Here is a 20,203-nt window from a genome sequence, read left to right on the forward strand (position 1 = left end):
CACTGTGCGCGCACGGTGCGCGAAGCGCACCGTGCGCGCACGGAACGAACTGCGTTAAGTGGGCGCGCACGCCACGAATGGCGTAAAGTCACTTAGCATTTAAAAAACCGTACAAATTCACTGAAAAAACCATAGGTTTCACACACGTTATAGTTAGGAATTAGCATTTAAAAAACCTTGCAAATTCACTGAAAAAACCATAGGTTTCACACATGTTATAGTTAGCGGAAATTTTACTGATAAAAAACCAATGAAATTGCCCCGTTATAGTTAGTGCTGGCAACTATAACTCACGCGACCGCAATCTTCTGCTGATGACATATGTGTCTTTATGAAAAAAAAATATTTGTAATATATGTATAGCTAAAAATGTATGGAAGAAGACATGGGCAAATAAGTGTCTAAATACAGTATTAGCATCAGCAGAGGATTGCGGTCGCGTGAGTTATAGTTGCCAGCACTAACTATAACGGGGCAATTTCATTGGTTTTTTATCAGTAAAATTTCCGCTAACTATAACATGTGTGAAACCTATGGTTTTTTCAGTGAATATATATATGTGTGTATATATATATATGTGTGTATATATATATATGTGTGTGTGTGTGTGTATATATATATATATATATATATATATATATATATATATATATATGTGTATGTGTATATATACATGCGGTTGCCAGTAGATAGTTATAGTTAGGACCGTGTTTCCATAGGAAATCAGCAACATTCTATTTGGAATAACTTTGGCGCCGGTTGACGAATCCTCGCAAAATTTTCAAAATAGGTGGGGCGCTCCGCTCCTACCCTGAAAGTCTCGGGCGCATTCATCAAGCGGGGGCTGAGAAAAAAGGGGGCTCCCAAAACGCGTTTTCCCCATGCATTTTTCCATAGGACCTTTAGTCCAAGCTACAGCCCGAACGGCTGAACAGAATTACTTGAAATTTGGCAGAGAGGTAGCCATAAGGTCAAGGAAGTGCCTTTTGCTGGTGTAAATCTGTTCAGTAGTTCCTGAGAAAAACAAAAGTAAAATCATATATATATGTGGGCGGAGCCTAACCACACATCTCATCCTGAGATCTGATTGGCTGTCAGCACTTCATCCAAGAAGTGTTGGCAGCCATCTTGGGACCAATATTCATGATAGCACCTCATTAAAAAGCATTGCAGTTAATAGAAGGTTTTAAGACTTTAGTTACATTATAAATCATTTGTTGATGGTACCATACTCATTTTAGGAATTGTGGTATGTTCTAAGGTGATTTCACCATGTGAAAATGCCTTCTGCTGGGATATCATGGTTGAGAGAACTATTTTCTCATGCTTTTCCCACAGAGGTTTGGAAGGTGATCTATAAGCTAAACTGAGAGCTTATTTTCTGTGAATTCACATTATCTTTCTCAGTCATGTGAGAATGAAGTCTGACATTCTCAGTAAAACATGTACATCCAACAAGGGCAGAGACTGTCAGTTGATTCCTTTGTGTTCTACTGCAGCGTCCCAGAGTGTTCCAAAGAACAACTAGAGCGCTAACAGTCCTACTTATGATAAACGTATGGCACACCTGAAGCCATCTTGCTTGGATTAAAGTGGTAACTCTTAAAACATTTAATTTAAAAAGGAACAAAATGAGGGGGTTTATTTTTCCATAAAAAGTATGATTAGTGCTGCAGAAAGAAAAACTGGGGCACATTTTGACTTCTGAAATCCTCTTTTATTTCATTAAAAAATTCTGACATGCAGACTGAAACATGCACTTTCAATACCAGCAGCAGTTTTCCCTGGTGAGCAGTAGCTTTACTACAGTGATTTAATGAGCAAAAAGAGTGCTAACATTCTGAATTTATGGCAAATGTGTGACACATCTGAATGCCTTCTTGGTGGAATCAAAGTAAAAAACTGAAAGTATTTCCTACTGAGGAGACTGCAGTAAATGAGGAAATTAGGAAACTTCATAACAAATAAGTCTCCCAAGATGGCCACCAGAGACAAAAGAGCCCAAATGTAGCCCAAATATCACCCAGATGTAGCCCAAGTATAGCCCAATGACAGAATGTCCCAGAGTGTTCTTAAAAACAACTAGAGCGCTTACTGTCTTCATTATGACAAAAGTATGGCACACCTGAAGCCATCTTGATTGGAATAAACTGGTAACACTTAAAACATTTAATTTAAAAAGGAACACAATGAGGGGGTTCATTTTGCCATAGAAATTATGATTAATGCTGAAGAAAGAAAATGAGGGCACATTTTGAGTGACTTCTCAAATCCTCTTCTATTTCATTAAAAAATTCTGACATGCAGACTGAAACATGCACTTTTAATACCAGGAGCAGACTTCCATGGTGAACAGTAGTTTTACTACAGTGATCTAATGAGCAACTAGAGTGCTAACTTTCAGAATTTATGGCAAATGTGTGACATATCTGAATACCTTCATGATGGAATCAAAGTAAAAAACTGAAAGCATTTCCTACTGAGGAGACTGCAGTACATGAGGAAATTAGGAAACTTCAGAACAAATAAATCTCCTTGATGGCCACCGTAGACAAAAGAGCCCAAATGTAGCCCTAAATCACCCAGATACAGCCCAAATATAGCCCAATGACAGACGTGTGCAAAACACTTATTATGTTGTGTTTTTGCAGTGTTATATAGTGCAGACTTGTCAGGTATTGGAGTGATTTACATGAGCATTGGTTACATCACACAAGAACAAATTCATTTTGGTTGTAGACATGGGGAGACTAAGTGATTTGACCAGAATCACAGAATGTCGAGCTGAAGCAGAAACTCCAACCTGGTCCCCAGTTGCAAAGTCTGCAGTTCTGGAAGTAACACCACATCCTCTCCCCTAAGTGCAACATTTAATCAAGTGGTCAACTGGATAAAAAAACATAAAGATAACAAATAATTTAAAAGTGCTTTGTCGCTATTTGAAAACTCAGAAAATATGTCCTTATTTTAGTCTTTTAGAGCACTAACCATAATTTTGATGCCAATAAGACCCTCTCATATATGTAATTTCTAAAGGAAATGCTCTAGGTATTACAGTTTTGATTACATCAAGATGACGTCAGGCGTTCCACACTTTTGTAATAAATATAGAATGTTAGCAATCTAGTTGTTCATTAGGATACTGTTGAGAGGCAGAGGCCAGGGGCACGGACTCCGAAAATTGAAGGCAGGTAGGAGGGTGCAAAGGCAACAATTTAACCACACTGAGCAGGCAGGAAGGGCCGTGGCAGCACAACAGACTATGGAGGGCAGTGGAAAGGGGGGCAGGGGCAACAAACCAACAATACAGGACTTGCAAGAGAGGCTGTGGCAATGTAATAGACCGGTGGTTCCCAAACTTTTGACTCCTGAGGACCCCCATTGAGTCACCACTGGAAGCCGGGGACCCCCAAGCAATTTGCAGGATTTAAATTTCAAACATTAAAACAGTAATTCAAAAGAAATTAACACACGTGTGCACACAAAACAAATATTCTAATTACTAATGATTTTAGGTGCATATTTACAAGCCTCTTTTACCATGGGAATATCACTTTGAGACGTTCCCATGGCGATAGGGGCTTCGTCTTATTTACAAGGCAGCGTTAAGCCACTTAACGTGGCTTAACGCTGCCTTGTAAATAGGACCCCCTTTCACCCAATGCTTAGCGTGAAAGGGGTGGGCAGTTTGTGTTGCGGTGGGCGTTTTCCCTGCAACACCCATTGATTTTGACGCGCCCCCTATTTACAAGGGCAGCGTAAATGGGAGGCAGCGCCAAAATTAAGACCAGTGAAAACCTGGTCTTAACTTGGCGAAACAAGGAGAAATGTTTAATTTCTCCTCATTTTTGCAAAACGCCTTGAATTGTTTATGTTCAGGAAGGTGACCCTTCCTGCACATCAACAATCTTTACAAAAAAAAAAAACATTTTTCAACTTCCATATGTGCTGCATTAAGCAGCACACATAGAAGTGAAAAAACGACATTTCACTATTTTTTATTTGCATGAAGGGGGACCTTCCTGCACATAAACAATCTTCCCCTGTTAAGTGTAGCGCCAGCGCAGGGGAAACACAGGGCTGCACCATATTCTTGTAAATATGGTGCAGACCTGCGTTTCCGAAGTGGCGGAATGTGTTAAGCCAAGGAGGCTAACGACACTCTCCGCCACTTCTGTTGTATTTTATATTGAAAGAATTTGCAAGAAAACAAAAAAAGTTAATGGGAAGGTAGTTGCTGCATCTTCGTGACTAACTTTTCAATGGTTGGATTTATTTCGCAATACGAGGCTCTTGCTCCTGCCAGGGCCAGACTGGAAATTCAAAGCAGTCCTGGCAAATGATTTCAGACCAGTCCCCATACGGTGCACACCAAGTGCAGTGAGTGAGTCTGACCACTACAAAGGGGGCTTTGGGAGGCTCTCCCCCAAAACCATTTAGGAAACAATGGTGCAGTCAAAAACACATGTATCATTATATATTGAATTGTATTAGCTTTTAGAGAATAGTAAATGAAGACCTGAATATGCACCAGAATACGACAATCTTTCTGGTGGGTCTTCAATGATTCCCCCACTATCACCCTCCAACAGCGCTTCTCATCTCCCCATAGCCCCTGTCACCTGTATTTCATTTTTTATAGCATCTCTCATACCTTTGTAGGACGTCAGAGCACTTTACATCACACACATATAGAGACAGTGAATCATACGTGTAAATCAGTGTATAGAAAATGTTACATAAGGCAAAGGGGACTACAAAGTGTAAAATTCACGTCATTCATACTGGTAGGCATTTTTAAAGCGTGCTTGGTCTGAAGAAGCACAAACTCAGGATTTAGAACATAACACAGTGGTTAGCATTGACTTTAACAATAAAAATGTATTTCCACCCAAATAAACCTTTTTAGCAGCATCAGGATAATGAAAGACTGGGAAAAAACATAAGTCACTAACTTGTACCTTGCAGTTTGCAAGCAGCTGTTTGATGACAGTTTATAGGTCACTGTGCTAGATTACGATTGTCACTTATGAACTGCACAGTAACAAAAGAATCTCTGCCAAAAGCAGTAACCCACTGACCTATGCATACGTTCTTTGCAGTAGGCATATTAACCCTCTGTGTTACATTAGATAAGTCAAAGCTGCCACTGGACAAAACTCTCATCTTTCTCCAGCAGGGACACTAATCACTGGTGTTATCTTGACACTTTTATTGTTCTTTGAAAACGGCTAATTAAACAAGATACTTTGCAGTGCTTTCAAAACTGCTGCCTGTGGACCCCCTAGGAATGTGTCAGGGACCCCTGGGGGTCCGCGGACCACAGTTTGGGAAACACTGTAATAGACCATTGTGGGCAGAAGGAAGAGGCAATGGTAGTACAACCATACATGCCAACAGACCCGATTCAGCCAGGAAACGTCCAATGTTTTTAAGCTCAAATGGGCTTTATTTGATCTGTCTCCTGTCTACAATCTCCTTTTTCAATGTAACTCAAAGGGGAAAATCAATACCCCAGTTTTTTTTCAAAATCTCCCTCTTACCAAGTTCAAAATGTTCGCAAGTATGGTACATTGGATCATGGAAGGAAATGGGGTAGGGACATGGACTTGGATAACCGAGGACAGGAGGGACATGGAGAGGTGCACCAAACTGACCCTGCAGGGCAGGCATCAGGGTTTGCAGCAGCACAATACACCACACAGGGCATGCGGGACGGGAGTGCAGCACAACAATCCATAGAAAGCAAGAGGGAGGGGACCGGACCATGCACATGGACAACAGAGAACAGAGGGGCAAGAGGCAATGGTAGCTAGCTGACCATAATGGACAGACAGGAGAAAAAGCTGCAGCATAACAGACCATAAAGGGCAGGAGGGACGGATCAGGAGCATTACAATGGAACAGACAAGCCAGGAGGGAGGGAGTAGGGGTCTGCACATGTAAACAGAGGGCTGGGGGCAAGGGGGCAGGGCAGGAGCAGCAAGATAGCCATGGAGGTCAGGCAGGATGGGCACTAGAAGCAAGACACACCGTGAAGAGCAACAGTGAGACTGTGATGGCATACACACAGACCATGGAGGGAAGGTGGGAGGGGGATCAGGGGCAGCTAACTGACCACACAGGGAAGGTGGGAGGGGCCATGGCAGCACAGAAGACCATGCACGGCAAGTGGGAGGGTTAGTGGCAGCACAATGGCTATGATGGGCAAGAAGGAGGGTGCAGGGGCATGCACAAAGGACGATTGAGGATAGAAGGGAGGGTCAGGACCTGTGCACAGACAAAGTTCACAGACAAGAAGCTTCCCCTGCCCATCCTGGGGGAGGAGACCTAGCACCTCGCCCAGGATGTGCATTGTTGCAGGCCCAGGAGAGCGGATGGCTTTCTACCCAGGGGTCCAGCAACATGTCTGCTGTGTGGCAGCCTAGGCAGCCCCTCAGACAAGATGTGGATTGTAAGTCCGGTTCAGGGGGCATCTCTAAGATGCCCTCTGTCGTGCATTGTACATTAAATCCCACACTGGCATCAGTGCAGGTTTAATGTGATAAGTTTGATACCAAACTTCTCAGGCTTCAGTGTTGCCATCATGGTGCTGTGGAGTTCGTGTTGACGACCTCCGAGCACCATATACTCTTCATGGCAGCCCTGAACTTACAGTGCCCAGGAATGGACCTGGTTACTGTAGGGGCACAGGGCTCATGCACCTGTACCCACACCACTGGCATAGGGCACCCTGCTAGAGGGTTGACTGAGGTATGCCAGGGCAGTGTGTGTTGTGGGCATGGCACACAGGGATGTGTGCCATGTCGACTGTTATGTTCGGCACCCAGACACTCAGCCTGCAAGGGCAGTGTGTGTGTCAGGGCGCAGGGCCTCTAAGGGTGGCACAATAAGTGCTGCAGCCCTTGGGGGTCTTCTCTGGTCACAGGGCCCTGGGTACCTAGGGTACCATTTACCAGGGGCTGACATGTGGCCAGAGATACCAATTGGGTTTAGGCTGTTAGGCAGATTTAAGGAAGGAACACAGGCCTTGGCCACCTTATTGGCAGGAGTCCAGGGCACACCAAGGAAAAGTTCATCAGTTATCAGACAAAAAAGTGGGGGGTTACTGCAACAGAAACCCACTTCCTTATAACACCTGCATTGCATTTAATATTTCACAAGGTGCTTTCAACTCGGTATGACATCCAAACATTCCCCTCCACTACTGACAACTAGAATAGCTGTAAAGCGAATGACTGCTTCAAGACCAGTTGGCCCTGCAGCCTTTCTGAGCGGACTCTGGTCATTCCATCCCCCCATAGTTAACGTAAATTAACTTCCCTAAATGATTATCAGCTTAACAGCAGCAGAGTTAAAATTGCTGCAGATCTGCATTCTGTCAAAATCTGCTTGTCTTTTGCAGTATCTGCCCTGTTGCATATATCCAAGCCTGCTCTGTTATTCCTATAAGTACCGGTATTATCCTCCTTTGTACAGAGAAGGTCTAGGTTTCAAGAGGAGAAAATGTAGAAGTGTCAGTACTTCGTAGCTCTGAGTACCGGTCCCTTTGAGGCACTGTTCCTGACTGATAAGGTGAAGAAAGATAGAAAAGCCATGTTAAAAATAATTGAAGACTATTTTAAATGATGTATTTAAATATAATTTCCTGTCTTTACAGAATCTTTAACCAACAAATCCCATTCCAGCTCTGCCACTTACTGGCGTTGGGAGAATTGGGCAGGGTCATGAAAGGCACAAGGAGGAGTTGGACAAATAAAGGTCTTTTCTCTGAAGATTGGAGGCCCTGTTTCTCCCGGATGCCTGTAGAGGTGGGGGCTGGAGCAGAAGTGCACTGCAGCAGGATAGCCCGGGGCTGAGAGGGAAAGTTTGTTCTTCTGTGTTGGGGGCGTGGCTTAGCCGGCTGCAAGATGCCGCACTCTGTGTGGGCTCTGCCGGCCACTCCTAAAATCCGCGAAACATCCTAGAGACAAATCATCCATTGCTGCTAGAAACCGTTCCACCGCAACTTACCCGTCCTTGGGGCGTGGACTGATCCCACTCCTGCGACATTGCTGAGCCGGTTCTGCCGCGGTGTGTGTTCTGGGCCCGGGCTCCGCGGCTTGCGCGGCCCGGCTTCCCAGGAGCTTGCTTTTTGGCAGCCTCCTGGCACCGGATCATCGCCCTGCACATCGCCTCCATAACGCCTTCATCAGTGCCGATAAGTGCCGTTGCTGCGGCGGCGTACTGTTGCGGGGCTGGGAGCGCGCGAGTCATACGGCCTGGCCTGCTCACACGCGGGCGCCACTCTCCAGTCACTGGCGCCCGCCGCTCAGGCCTTCCCCCATTGGGCCTGGCGGTGTGCTCCCTGTGGCTCCCCGCTACGTACTGCCCTCCTTCCACCGCGGCCCCCAGCTGCTCAAGGCATCCTGCTGCGGCTGCAGTGGCCTTTTAGTTTCTTCGGCCCGGCTCCTCAGAGGCCTGCTTGGTGCAGGGGGGGTAGTCTTCTTGTGGCCCCATACCCACCAGGCGTCCGCCCTGGGACTCTTCGCCTGCCGCTCACCTCCGCTGCCTGTAGGCGCCGCCGGCTGCATTCAATGCCTGCCTGTGCCTTCCGTCAGGCCAGGGCCGGCCAGTGATACTCCCTGTGGGAACCTTGGCTACTGCTCCCTGGACACAGCTGAGGCAGCCTACTCCTTCCGAACGGGACCTGCGATTGGCCCACTGGGGCTACACTGACCCCTTCGCCTTCTGCTGTACCATGTTGCTGCTGCTGCCCGGGGCCGGTGGTGCTTGCACCATGCCGTAGTTTCATACCAGTCTCTTTTTGAGGCTGGACTGCTGACGCCCCCCTCCCTTTAGGTCCCATTGCTTGGGCCTTGTGCTGGGGCGGTCCCCCTCCTGAGCATCTCACGCCTTTGCCTGTTCTTCACCTGCACCACTCTGGCGACACCCGTGACTGGACTGGCGCCGCTGCGCCCTCTGCTCCTCGGGCAGCCCTGTACCTCACTCATCCCTCCTGCCGCCACGCCAGTCTGGCTCATCATCCACACACCAGGCCTCACCACCCCTCATTCAGTCCGGTGGTAATCTGCTTCGCCCCATCATCGTTGGGATTGTCGTTTGCGGCTTTCATGCCACATCTGCATCTGGCCTGATTGTTACTTGCCCACTACACATCAGCAATACAGCCTGCTGGCCCTGTGCCCCTGCTACCTCCTGTGCGGCAGTGTTGCTCTGCCACCCCTGGACGCACTTGTCCTCTCCTAGCGCCGTAGCCTCTCGTCTGCTGTCAGATTGCGACTCCCGCCTGCCTCTTCCCTGACATGGGGAGAACCGAACCTAAGCAGCCTAAAATCACCTTCGATCAGCACCGCCAGACGTGCCAGGAGGGCGCAGGTACTGATGGCGGAGACCTTCCTGCCCTTTCGGATGTGGCTCCGACATGCGACGACCTCCTAAAGGCAATCATGTTGGACGTCAAGTCCACTGTCACCGGCATAGCGGCTCAGCTTGATCAATTGTCAACCCGCCTGGACACTGTAAAGGCCCGAGTTGACTTGCACGATGCACGCCTTCTACATTTCGAGACCAGGCTGCCCGATGTGGAGGATGCCGCCACCCAAGATCGCCAGAAATTGCTGCAGATGGACAAGATACTGGATCTCATCCGTAATAAAAACCAGGATTTGAAGGCGCGCTCCCGCATGAGCAACCTCTGCATCATGGGAGTGCCCGAATCTACCTACATCTCCCGAAAGGAGGACTATGTGGAACAGTTGGTCCGTGAGCTCTTTGGCGACATCCTCTCTCCAGTCTGCATCGTTGAGCGGGCCCACCGCTCCCTCGCCCTGACTTGCCTCTGCTCCATCTTTGCCAAACTCCTTAACTTTAGGGACCGCAACGCCATACTTAGGGTGGCCAGGGAGAAGGGCGAAATCCGTCACTAGGGCAACTCCTTGTCGTTGTACCCTGATTATACCACTGCGGTTCAGGCGGCTCGCCGTGAATTTCTGCCGGCGAAATGGCTCCTTCAAAAGCACGAGATCTCCTATTTATTGGCATATCCTGCTAAACTGCATGTCAAACAAGGCTCCAAGACGCTCACTTTCCCAGATCCCAGAGAGGCGTTGGCATTTGCCAAAAAACTGGACAAGTCACATCATTCTTCACCTGCCGACTTCCAAGCTGCTGCTGCTAATCTCAGTGATAGTTACTGAACTGTTGCTAAATACTGCCAATCTGCTGTTTGTACTTTGTCACTCAGGCCCCTAGTTTGAATTGAGGCCGATTGGATAACGCTGCCTCCCAGGCCATCCCAGTCCATACCTCTGCCCTTGGCGTGGTGTTCTCTACTCCTTGATGTTTATTTCTTGTAGTCCGCCATTACTTACAGCTTGGCCACCCTGTCTTTCTTGCAGGGGCGTATGCTGAGCGCCGCCATGCCCCCACGGGATAATTCCCATCACGGACACAGTTTTTCCCCTTCCTAGTTGTGGGTTCCCGGGGAGGGACTGGGTGTTATCTCAGCCTGATTGAGGGGTTGGTGTGGGGGTGGGGGTGGGGGGTCTTCTGGGTTTTTTTGTTTTGGGGGCAGGCTCGGGTGGTTGGCTTTGGGGTTCCTGGGGTTGGTTGCCTCCCTATGAGGTCTTGTTGTTCTTTCTAGCACAGGCTCGTTCACCTGGCTTTTTCATGACATGTCTCCTCGCTCCTGTTGTTCAAACTCCCACGGGGGGGGGGGGAGGGGGATTGCATTGTCTGTACTGTTGCCTCTTTATGGGGATTTGGTTGTACCTTTGACTATGATCTCTCATTGCGATTCCACGGTTGCTGCACTGCCTTCTTTCTCCATTATCCACTGCTCCGCTCCATACATCTGTACGCAGTTTCTGGTTTCCTCTTCCCCTCTCTTGGCACTATATCCCTTGGCTTGGCACCACGACTGACACTACTCTCTGGACCTGGAATGTCCATGAGGTTAACGACCACCGCAAGGCACGACTGGTCCATGCCCACCTCATTCGGCACAAGGTGGACATTTGTTTTTTTTTGTTTTTTTTTTTTACAAGAGACCCATCTGCTACCGGCTACTTCCTCCAGACTCCTTTCCCAACATTGGGGAGAAATTCATACTTCCTTCTACTCAAATTACTCCCGGGGGGTGTCCATCCTCATACGCAGAGGACTCCCATGGCAGACTTCTCAGGTAATCACTGACCCTGGGGGGGGGGGCGCTTTGTGATCCTTCACGGCACCCTGCTGGCCCAGCCCCTGACACTTGCTGCCTTGTATGGCCCCAATTGCAACGACCCAAACTTCTTCACGCAAGTCTGGCACCACATCTCGGCCCTGCTACGCTCCTCTGGGGGGGGGGGGTGATTTTAATGTAACACTGTCCGCCACTTTAGACCGGTCCGGCCCTCGTGTCCCTCACCCGCGCGTGGGTTCACTCCTAAGCTCCATTCTCTCTGACAAATCCTTGTACAACGCGTGGTGCCATGCTCACCCTGCTGTGCGGGAGGGCACCTGTGTCACTGGCTCTCGCGGCTGCTGGTCCCGCTTGGACTTATGGATCACTACTCCGGACGCCTTGGTCTGGCTCACCTACGTTGATCATATGGCGCGCACTCTCTCATGCTCCCATTCGCCTATGCCTCCGCCTCCCAAACTTCCCCCGCCATGCCTTCTCCTGGCGGCTTCCCCCCAATGCGTTACGCGACTCGGTCTTCTGTGATGTGATACAAACCGCAATTACTAACTACTTCGAGCTTAACGTGGGTTCCGTCGACTCCCCATCCACGCTCTGGGAAGGGTTTAAAGCCGTTATTCGCGGGGAATGTATTTCCAAGCAGTCTGGCGTCCTACACTCTATCCGCCAATAAAAAACAAGGGAAATATTCTGTTCGGGAGTACAGAGGTAGGAATCCTAAACTATATGCAAAACAAGTCACCTCTGACACCATAAATCCAAATTTTATTTTTCTCCAATAGGATTTTTTATTTATCCCTGGATTGTAACTCAATCCTTGAAACGTTTTTTTTTTTGTTTGTAACGCCGGTAATTAATTCCCATGGGCGATTTTCCACGTCGCATTGCTGCACGAGAGAGCAAGTGCAGCGAGTAGAAGTGCAGTGTATTGAGAAATACCAACCCCCTGACTAGCTGTACCATCTGCACAAGCCGATCCAGCTAGCACCTTTACACAAGAGACGCAAGGGTGTACAGCCTATGCACCCTCTTGAGTGTGTTCTAAAGAAGTTCCATGCTCCCCCAAAAAAAGAGACTTGGTACCACAAGTCCTCCTTGATAAAGATTTACCCTGTAGAAGACCTTTGCCACAAGAAGCCCCACTTAGACTGTCGAAACGCATTGGTCACATATTCCTGAGAGGCTCCCTTAAAGAACCTAGTACAAACTTTGGTCCTGGATTCGGACACAATAGAGCCTACGGCCCTAAACTAGGTTCTAGACAGTGGTGCGACCTCCCATTGCCGTAAAATACTAGCGTACTGTGAGGACATCAATGAGAGGAGTCCCTGTACTGTTCATTAAGAATGGAGTAGAGTTATCATTTGCCTGTTGAAATGCACAGCTTTTGGTGATTGGTACCATCAATATGTTTTATGTCTGTAAATTGTAAAGATGTCGGTCTATTGTAAATATGGTTTCCATGTATTGAATAGGTTTTTCCGTTCACACCTTATATACGAAATAAGGCAAGAAGGTAATTGTTTATTGAGTCCTGCATGGTGTGAATATGTCTTGGTGAAAAACAAACAAAAAAAACGTTTCAAGTATTCAGTTACAATCCAGGGATAAATAAAAAATCCTACTGGTGAAAAAGAAAATTTGGATTTATAGTGTCAGAGGTGCCTTGTTTTGCATATACACTCTCGACAAATTGGAAGGGGAGATTAAGGTTCTTGACTCCTCTCACGCCCGGGACCCAAACCCTGACACACTTGCTCAGATCCGCGGGACACTTACTGACTTGGCCGACGTGGCCAACAGAGAACTTGCGTTTCTCGGTAGAGAAGCACGGGTGCGCCGCTTTGGTGAGGGCGATTGCCCAGGCAAAACCTTTGCCAATCTTCTCCGCCTGCCTCGGGTCGCGTCCTAGATCACCGCCCTTAAGGATGGCTGTCCTGCCTGTACTACCTCCCCTGAGGAAATTAAAGCGCGCTTCACTACATTCTACACACAACTCTACACGGCCGGATCAGTTTCTCCACGTGAGGTTCTCGACCACTACTTTGATACCCTTCAGCTCCTTTGGCTCGGCAATTCCCATCTGGAATTCCTAGATGAGCCTTTCTCCAAAGAAGAAATCCTAGCGGCGATTAATAGTATTCCCGGTGACAAGGCCCCCGGCTTGGACGACCTCCCAGCCTCCTTCTATAAAACCTTTTCCCGCTTCTGGTCCCTCATTTAGCCGCCATGTATAATGAGTCCTTTGAGACAGGCCACTCTTGTAAATTTCTCGCACCCGCCCCCCCCCCCCCCCCCCCCCCACACCCTTGTCCTCCCGTCGCTACACGAGGCATTGCTTACTTTACTTCTATAGCCAGACAAACCACCTGAGCTGCTCCGTTTCTTCCTGGTCGCGCGACATCCCACAACCTCTGAACCATTTTCTCCTTCCTCCATCAAATAAACCCAGCGCTTCCGGCAGTGGCCGCCCTGATTGATGCCACCAAGGCCTTTATTACTTTAGAATGGCCTTTCCTGTTTTATCTCCTTCCCTGCTTGGGTTTCAGTCCGGTCTTTTTATGCAAAGTGTCACTCCTTTACACCCTTCCCACTGTCCATTCTCCGTCTCAACGGCCAAATCTCTGAACCCTTCTCCATCGGGTGCGGCACTCGGCAGGGTTGTCCGCTGTCCCCCATGCTATTTGCTGTTGCAATGGAACCCCTCGCAGCTCGTCTCCGACAACATCCTACTCAGTGAGGCATTGGCTTTGCGGCTCGCGCTTTAATAGTTTCCATGTATGCGGACGATATTACTCTCTGTCCGCAATACCCAGGAGAACCTCAGCCCACTGGTTCGTGAGGTGATACGCTTTGGTGGTTATTTTGGAATTCAGGTCAACTGAAATAAGTCTGTATTATTTCCCCTTACAGACGCCACGACACCCTTTGTTCCAGACTATCCCTTTATGTGGGCATCAGAGCCCACTAGCTATTTGGGCATTTGGCTGAGTAGGGATGTGTATGAACTGTGGAAAGTTAACTTTGGCCGCCTAGTGGACTGGTTTGAGTCCAAGATCCCTCTCTGGAGCCCGCTGCCTCTCTTTCTAGCAGGGCGCATAGCCATCGCCAAAATGGTGGTACTCCCGAAGTTTAAATATTTATTCATCAATATCCCCATCCCTCTCACTGCCCACTTCTTCCGCAAGATCCGCTCTCTGCTAATCACCCTAATTTGGGCCGGTCGGCAACCCAGGATCGCATATAGCACCCTACTCTCCCGATGTCGCGTTGCGGGCTCAGCGCCCTGGATTTCAAGCTCTATGCCCTCAGTGCTCAGGCAAGTTTTCTTCACTTCTGGCTTCACCCCACTCCGTTCCAGCCTCATGTCGCGGTGGAGGCCGACCTCGTTGCCCCGTGGCCGTTCACAATTGCTTTATTCGCCCCCCCCGGCGAAGCTCCTACGCACTGAAATTGACATGGTTGAGACCTTGCGCTGGGCCTGGGACTGGCTAAGTAAATTTTCAGGATCCGATATGCTTTCCGTGAACACAATGCCATTCGCTCACCACCCGGCTTTTCCTCCTCTCCAGTCTTCTGGGATGGTTAAACACGCCATTCGCCTGGGGCTCCCCACAGTGTCGGACCTTTACCCTGGGAACACATTCTTTTCGCTTGCCGCTGACTCTGGCCCCATGGACACCTTGCTTTATTGCCAACTCAGGGCTGTCTGTAGGAAGCTGCACCCCTCGTTTCCCCAGCCTCCCTCTTCGATGGCCTCTCTCGATCTTCTCTACACATCCTCCCTCTCCTAAGAAACTGGTCACTATAATCTACACTTACACTCTGGCAGCGTCTTCCACCGACCAGGTGCGCATTGCATGGGTCGAGGACCTAGGAGTCAAAATTTCTCAAGCCGATTGGCTGTATTGTTGTAAGCAGATCAAATGTCTCTCCCCAAATTACCGTTTGCGCCTTATTCACTTTACGTACATACATAGGCTATATCGGACCCCAGCCCAACTGCACAAATTAGGACTTACTGCAAGTGACAGATGCCTGCGCTGCTCTGTGCCCGTGGCTGACTTCTCCCACCTCGCCTGGCTGTGCCCCTTAGGTCTCTGCATACTGGCGTGAGGTCTTCGCTGCTATTTCTGAAATCACCTCGTCACTGGTCCAACCCGACCCCCTGCTCTGCCTCTTGGGCTTTGTTAAATTTTGCCCGGATGCCTCCCACCGCTTGATTGCCATGCTGCTGGTCCTCGCGCGGCGCAGTGTCTCCATGTATTGTCGCGGGCCTGCGCCTAAAGTTGTCCTCTGGCACTGATTCTTCCCGCTGCCAGACCCTCCCGCCCAGAGCCCTGCGGCCTCTCCCGCGCTCCTCGCCGGCGCCCCGCTTGCTGCGGCCCTGGTGAAGGTCACTGAGCAGCCCCCTATCCGTTATTGCTCCCCTTTGCTCTGCCTGCCTCCCTCCCCTACTCATGGTGCCTCCCTCTGTTGTTCTCTTCCCCTTCTCAGCGGCTGTACAACATCTCTCCCTGACATGGTCTCCAAGTGTCACAAGCTTGAGGTAGCCTTTGCTGTGATGTATTGTGTTGCTGTGCATACTGCCTTACAACTGTGGAATCTTGTAACTGTGCTGTGCAATTTTTCAAATAAAGGTTTTTGAAAAATCAAAAAAAACAAACACTGGCATAGCCAATAGGTCTCGCCTTTGGGACCTTATAAGTGTTTAGCCATGCAACAGTTGCATAACTAAATACTTATAAGGTCCCAAAAGCGAGACCTATTGGCTATGCCAAGCGGCCGTGTGGCCGCAAAAGTGAAAGTGATCGCAATCAAACATCAAAGCGGCCGTGAAATTGAAAGTAATCGAGGTCAAGCGCGGCGCGCGTACCCGCGCACATGCACTGTAGCTCTAGGCTGGCCTGGTAGCACTTTTTGGAGCCCTCTCAAAAAGTCTTGCCAGACCAGCGCATGCGCTGGGTCAGGCGAGACCTAAAAGTTTGTTCTTCTGTGTGGTGGATGACTCTGCTCTGGTGTGGTCTGATGTTGAGGGCTCCTTGCTTCTTGCAGGATTGTTGGTGCTTCACTCAGACTGTGGCAATCCAGTCACAGTTGTGGTGAGAAAGAAAACCCTCAGTAAATAGTAGTTGATAAAGGGATTTCCCTTCGCGCCACACCACAGCACCGTTGATTTATTGAGTATGCCACGAAGTCTGACGTCCCTCAGTCGCATCTAGATATCTAGATTTCCACATCAATTAACCTGGCGCGCTTAACATCAAAACGCCACACGGGTTGTGGACAAAGGCGCCTGACCTCTAAATGGCAGCTTCCTGTTTGTGGAAATAACTGCTGCTACATCAATAATAAAGACCTAAGGGAAATATAAAAGTGAAAACATTACTGTACATGACATAACCCGATCACTGGGTGGGCACGTAACAAGATTTGCAGGCCTGTTAACTTTCGCACATGAAATGGAGAGGCAGGGGGAGCCTTCCCATGCCTCCGTGTAAACAAAAAAAATGAGAAGAAGAAACAAATAGTGCACCAAAACTACCACATATAGACAGGAGTGGAGGAGTACATGTAAAAGGGACAGTCGCCATGCGAGGGAACCAAGCACACTAGCCCACAAATACACGAGTGCACCAATGAAAAGCCCACATTTCAGAAAGACACACAAAATATTGACTGGAAATCGATGGGCTAGCCAAAACCCACAGAGGAGATGCAGCACGTCGAGACCGTGCATGCGTGCTGCCTAGGCTCGACTTCACAAGTTGGGGCATGTCTATCAAAAGGAATTTTGTATTGTAGGCCACTTTATTGCATTACAGGTATTTATCTAAGTGCCAAATCCTGTATGAGTTGTCGTCAATGGTATGTGGAATTCTGACACTTGAAGGATATAACATTTTTTAGTTTTTTTTCCTTTCATTGGTTCTTGTTTTTTAAAGAGCTGGAAATGTGATCGAAACTCTGGGTAGTGTAGCAGATTTACTGTAGCGGAGGTCTTGCTAATTGGATGTGCTTGGGGACAAACTTTACCAATCTGGTGATCAAGGGGAAGGTAATACTCATCACAGTCATGTCACGAGCAACATACCATCCAACCAGTAACTTGTTATGTAATAACTGTAACTGTACAGGTTTGCTAATCGATTGTATTTTTTTGTTGTTGTTTTTAATAGCCACGGTCTCAAACAATATTTTTCATGTCGAGGAATTGCCCTTGCTGTTGAGTATTTCTGGAAACAAGGCCATCGAAACATTACTGTGTTTGTTCCACAGTGGAGAACACGGCGTAATCCTAATACTACAGGTAATAGACACCTTTTATTCTTTAGTACTGATGCAGGATTTCCTCACTGGCTGTTAATGTGATGTACAGTTCAAACTAAGTGCTTATTTTCTTGAGCTTTGGAATCAAACAAAAGTAACATAGATTGGGATTGAATATGAAGGAGAACTGTAACTATTCTGTGTAGACTTACACCGCCCTGTAAAATCAGATTAAAATTGTTTAGTGAATGCCACTTGCCATCTTTTATGACGATGGGTGAGAGCGTGTTTCATCCACCTGGAGGAGCAGTTACTTAATAGCTGGATCAGAGCATATTTATGCTAAATGGAGGAATGGTCTTGTATGAAAGTTATTACTTGTGTGTGTGTGTGTGTGTGTGTGTGTGTGTGTACTTTTAGTGAAAATATATCATTTAGAATTAAGTACATCGCTTTCTGTGGAATTTAAGATGAGGGTAAGATGCATGAAGAGTTTGAAACATTAAACACTAAGCCAAAGTTTTATTTATGGTTTCCTTCTAACTGCTTCTGCCCCAAGACACGCTTGGTTTGCTCCACTGGGAACAGTCGAGCCCTAACAGCAGACAAACAATAGAGACCAGTTTAAGCCTTGTTGGCCCGCATGAGTGAGGTGAAGCTTAAGTCCCGTGGCACTTTGAGCAAGGACCGCCATGTCTGAGCAAACCCATAGTGCTTGGTCTATTGCAATGCATGTTGATGTAATAATGTGCTATTTTAGTTGGGCTGTGTGAATTGTACTCTAGCCATTCTCTCTACGTGGTAGTGAAGCTGCTGCAGGTGGCAAACAGTCTTATCTTAAACAGTTGCCATCTCCAATTTTTATGTATAATGGCCCCTGCAATCCTCTTACTCAGCGAGAAAGGGAAAAATAAATAACGTTGCCTTTTCTGTTGAACAGAGAACAGTACAATTGTAAAGGGACTTGCAACAAAAATACATAAGCATCTGCAAGTTCTGTTTCTGCATTGTTGTCCTACACCAGAAAATATTTTTTGAAATAGTGCTTGATATTGTTGTTCAGTATGTTTCTTAGCGCTCTTGAAGCTGATCTTGGGGTTTGGCATAACCTATTCGAATAGACTAAAAATCCAAGAATACATGCTTTTTGTAAAGTGGGAACAGCAGGATGGGAAACCACATTTTGAACTGAGGGCTAAGTAACAGCAAAACTAATGGTATTTTATTAATGGATAAGAAAACTTAAGTAAAAATAGCTGCAACTGTCTTCCAAGCTTAGATGGTCCTGCATGGAGGGGAAAAAATCCAAGCCTCAGGAATAAAGGAAGTGGCGTCCAGATTGGCATTCAATCTATTGCACCGACCCCTGGATTTTAATATATTATTTCTGCAAAAATATTTGCTGCTTATTTATTAGACTGCTGTTGTAAGGGTTTTTCCCAGTTCCATGCAGTCACAGAGGCAACAAAACATTGCCAAAGGTGAGAAGTCTTATGCTCCCTTTGATTCAGTTCTATGGATACTTGATCTGCAACTAAAAATCTAGGTACATTTCCTCTTCTGGAGGTGATATTGCATGGGTCTAAGTATAGTTTAATACAATGTTCTCAACCTCAATAAAGATTCTATTTGCAGTACATAACACTTTAATGCAGATATGTCTCAAAATATATATTTATAGTATGAAATGGGAAGCAAATGGTAAGAAGTGCACAAAACAATGAATGGACCACTCCCACAGGGTCCATGATGGAGTATGCCTGCGAGTCAGTCACTACTCCCACTCTCCTGCTGTGGTAAAAATAGGTTCTTTGTGGCTCTTGTGTCTGATGTGGGATAGAGAAGGCACCAAGAGGTGAAGTATTTGACTCAGACTCCTGTAACTGGCTTGAGGCTTCTACTCAGACAAGTTCCAGAGCAGGAAAGGCAGCAGACCATGTGGGCTTCTTCCTAGACAGTAGTAAACAACACAAGCACTATTCAGCTCCTTTTTTTAAAGCACCAATAGAATCACTGGCAATGCAGGTCTGTTTCAACAAGCTGACGGTAATTTTCAGCTCGTGTCCAAAGACAAACATTGTGGCCTTTTTAACTGCCACTCCGAGTCACTGAGTTCTCAAAATTTGGAATACCCAACCAGGCTGGGGCACAGTTGGTCTTCAAAGAGGTTCTCAAAAAACACACTCTCCACCTTCTGTTAAGACCAGGTACACACGCCAGGGGTTTAATCTAATAGGTAATGGCAGTAATTCTTGTCAGGGGGAACTTTTAAGGGCGCCAAATTATCCTGAGCTCAACCCCCTGATAGCTATGTCTCAGAGGAGACCAGCTTAACTTAGAGGCAATGTGTAAAATACTTATGCAGTATTTTAGTAATAACCGTAATAAAGTCGAAATAAAAAACAATAAAAATCCCAAAACGAATTAGAAAAATAGAGTATTTAATTTTAAAAATGTCACCAAATTGAAAAAATACAGTAAGGTGAATTGGAAATATGAATTTTGTAAGTTTTAAGTAGAAATAGCGCCAAGAAGCACAAATTGTCAATGATAGTCGGTTGCTGTAGAAGAGGGCATTGTAACAATTTGACGCTGACCACGATGGAACATTGGTTGGATACACTAACCAGGCTCGTTCTGGTCAAAGATTTTACCTTCTGACAATATTCCTTTAAATCCCAATCTACCACAGGAGTTCACTTACAAAGCCCCACAGGACCTAAGGGAAGGCAATTAGAAACTTTC

General features: G+C 47.1%; 1 protein-coding gene across 2 annotated transcripts in view; it reads left to right on the forward strand.

Annotated features, from left to right (window-relative positions):
* Positions 1 to 20,203, forward strand: part of N4BP1 (NEDD4 binding protein 1) — a 241,775-nt gene that overhangs the window by 64,949 nt on the left and 156,623 nt on the right. For both annotated transcript variants that reach the window (XM_085639352.1, XM_085639351.1), the window contains exon 3: positions 17,368 to 17,498. In XM_085639352.1, coding sequence (XP_085495478.1) covers positions 17,368 to 17,498 — 131 coding nt within the window. The remainder of the gene's footprint in view (positions 1 to 17,367; positions 17,499 to 20,203) is intronic.

This window comes from Triturus cristatus, chromosome 12 (genome assembly GCF_964204655.1).
Source record: "Triturus cristatus chromosome 12, aTriCri1.1, whole genome shotgun sequence".
Classification (NCBI taxonomy): Eukaryota; Metazoa; Chordata; class Amphibia; order Caudata; family Salamandridae; genus Triturus; species Triturus cristatus.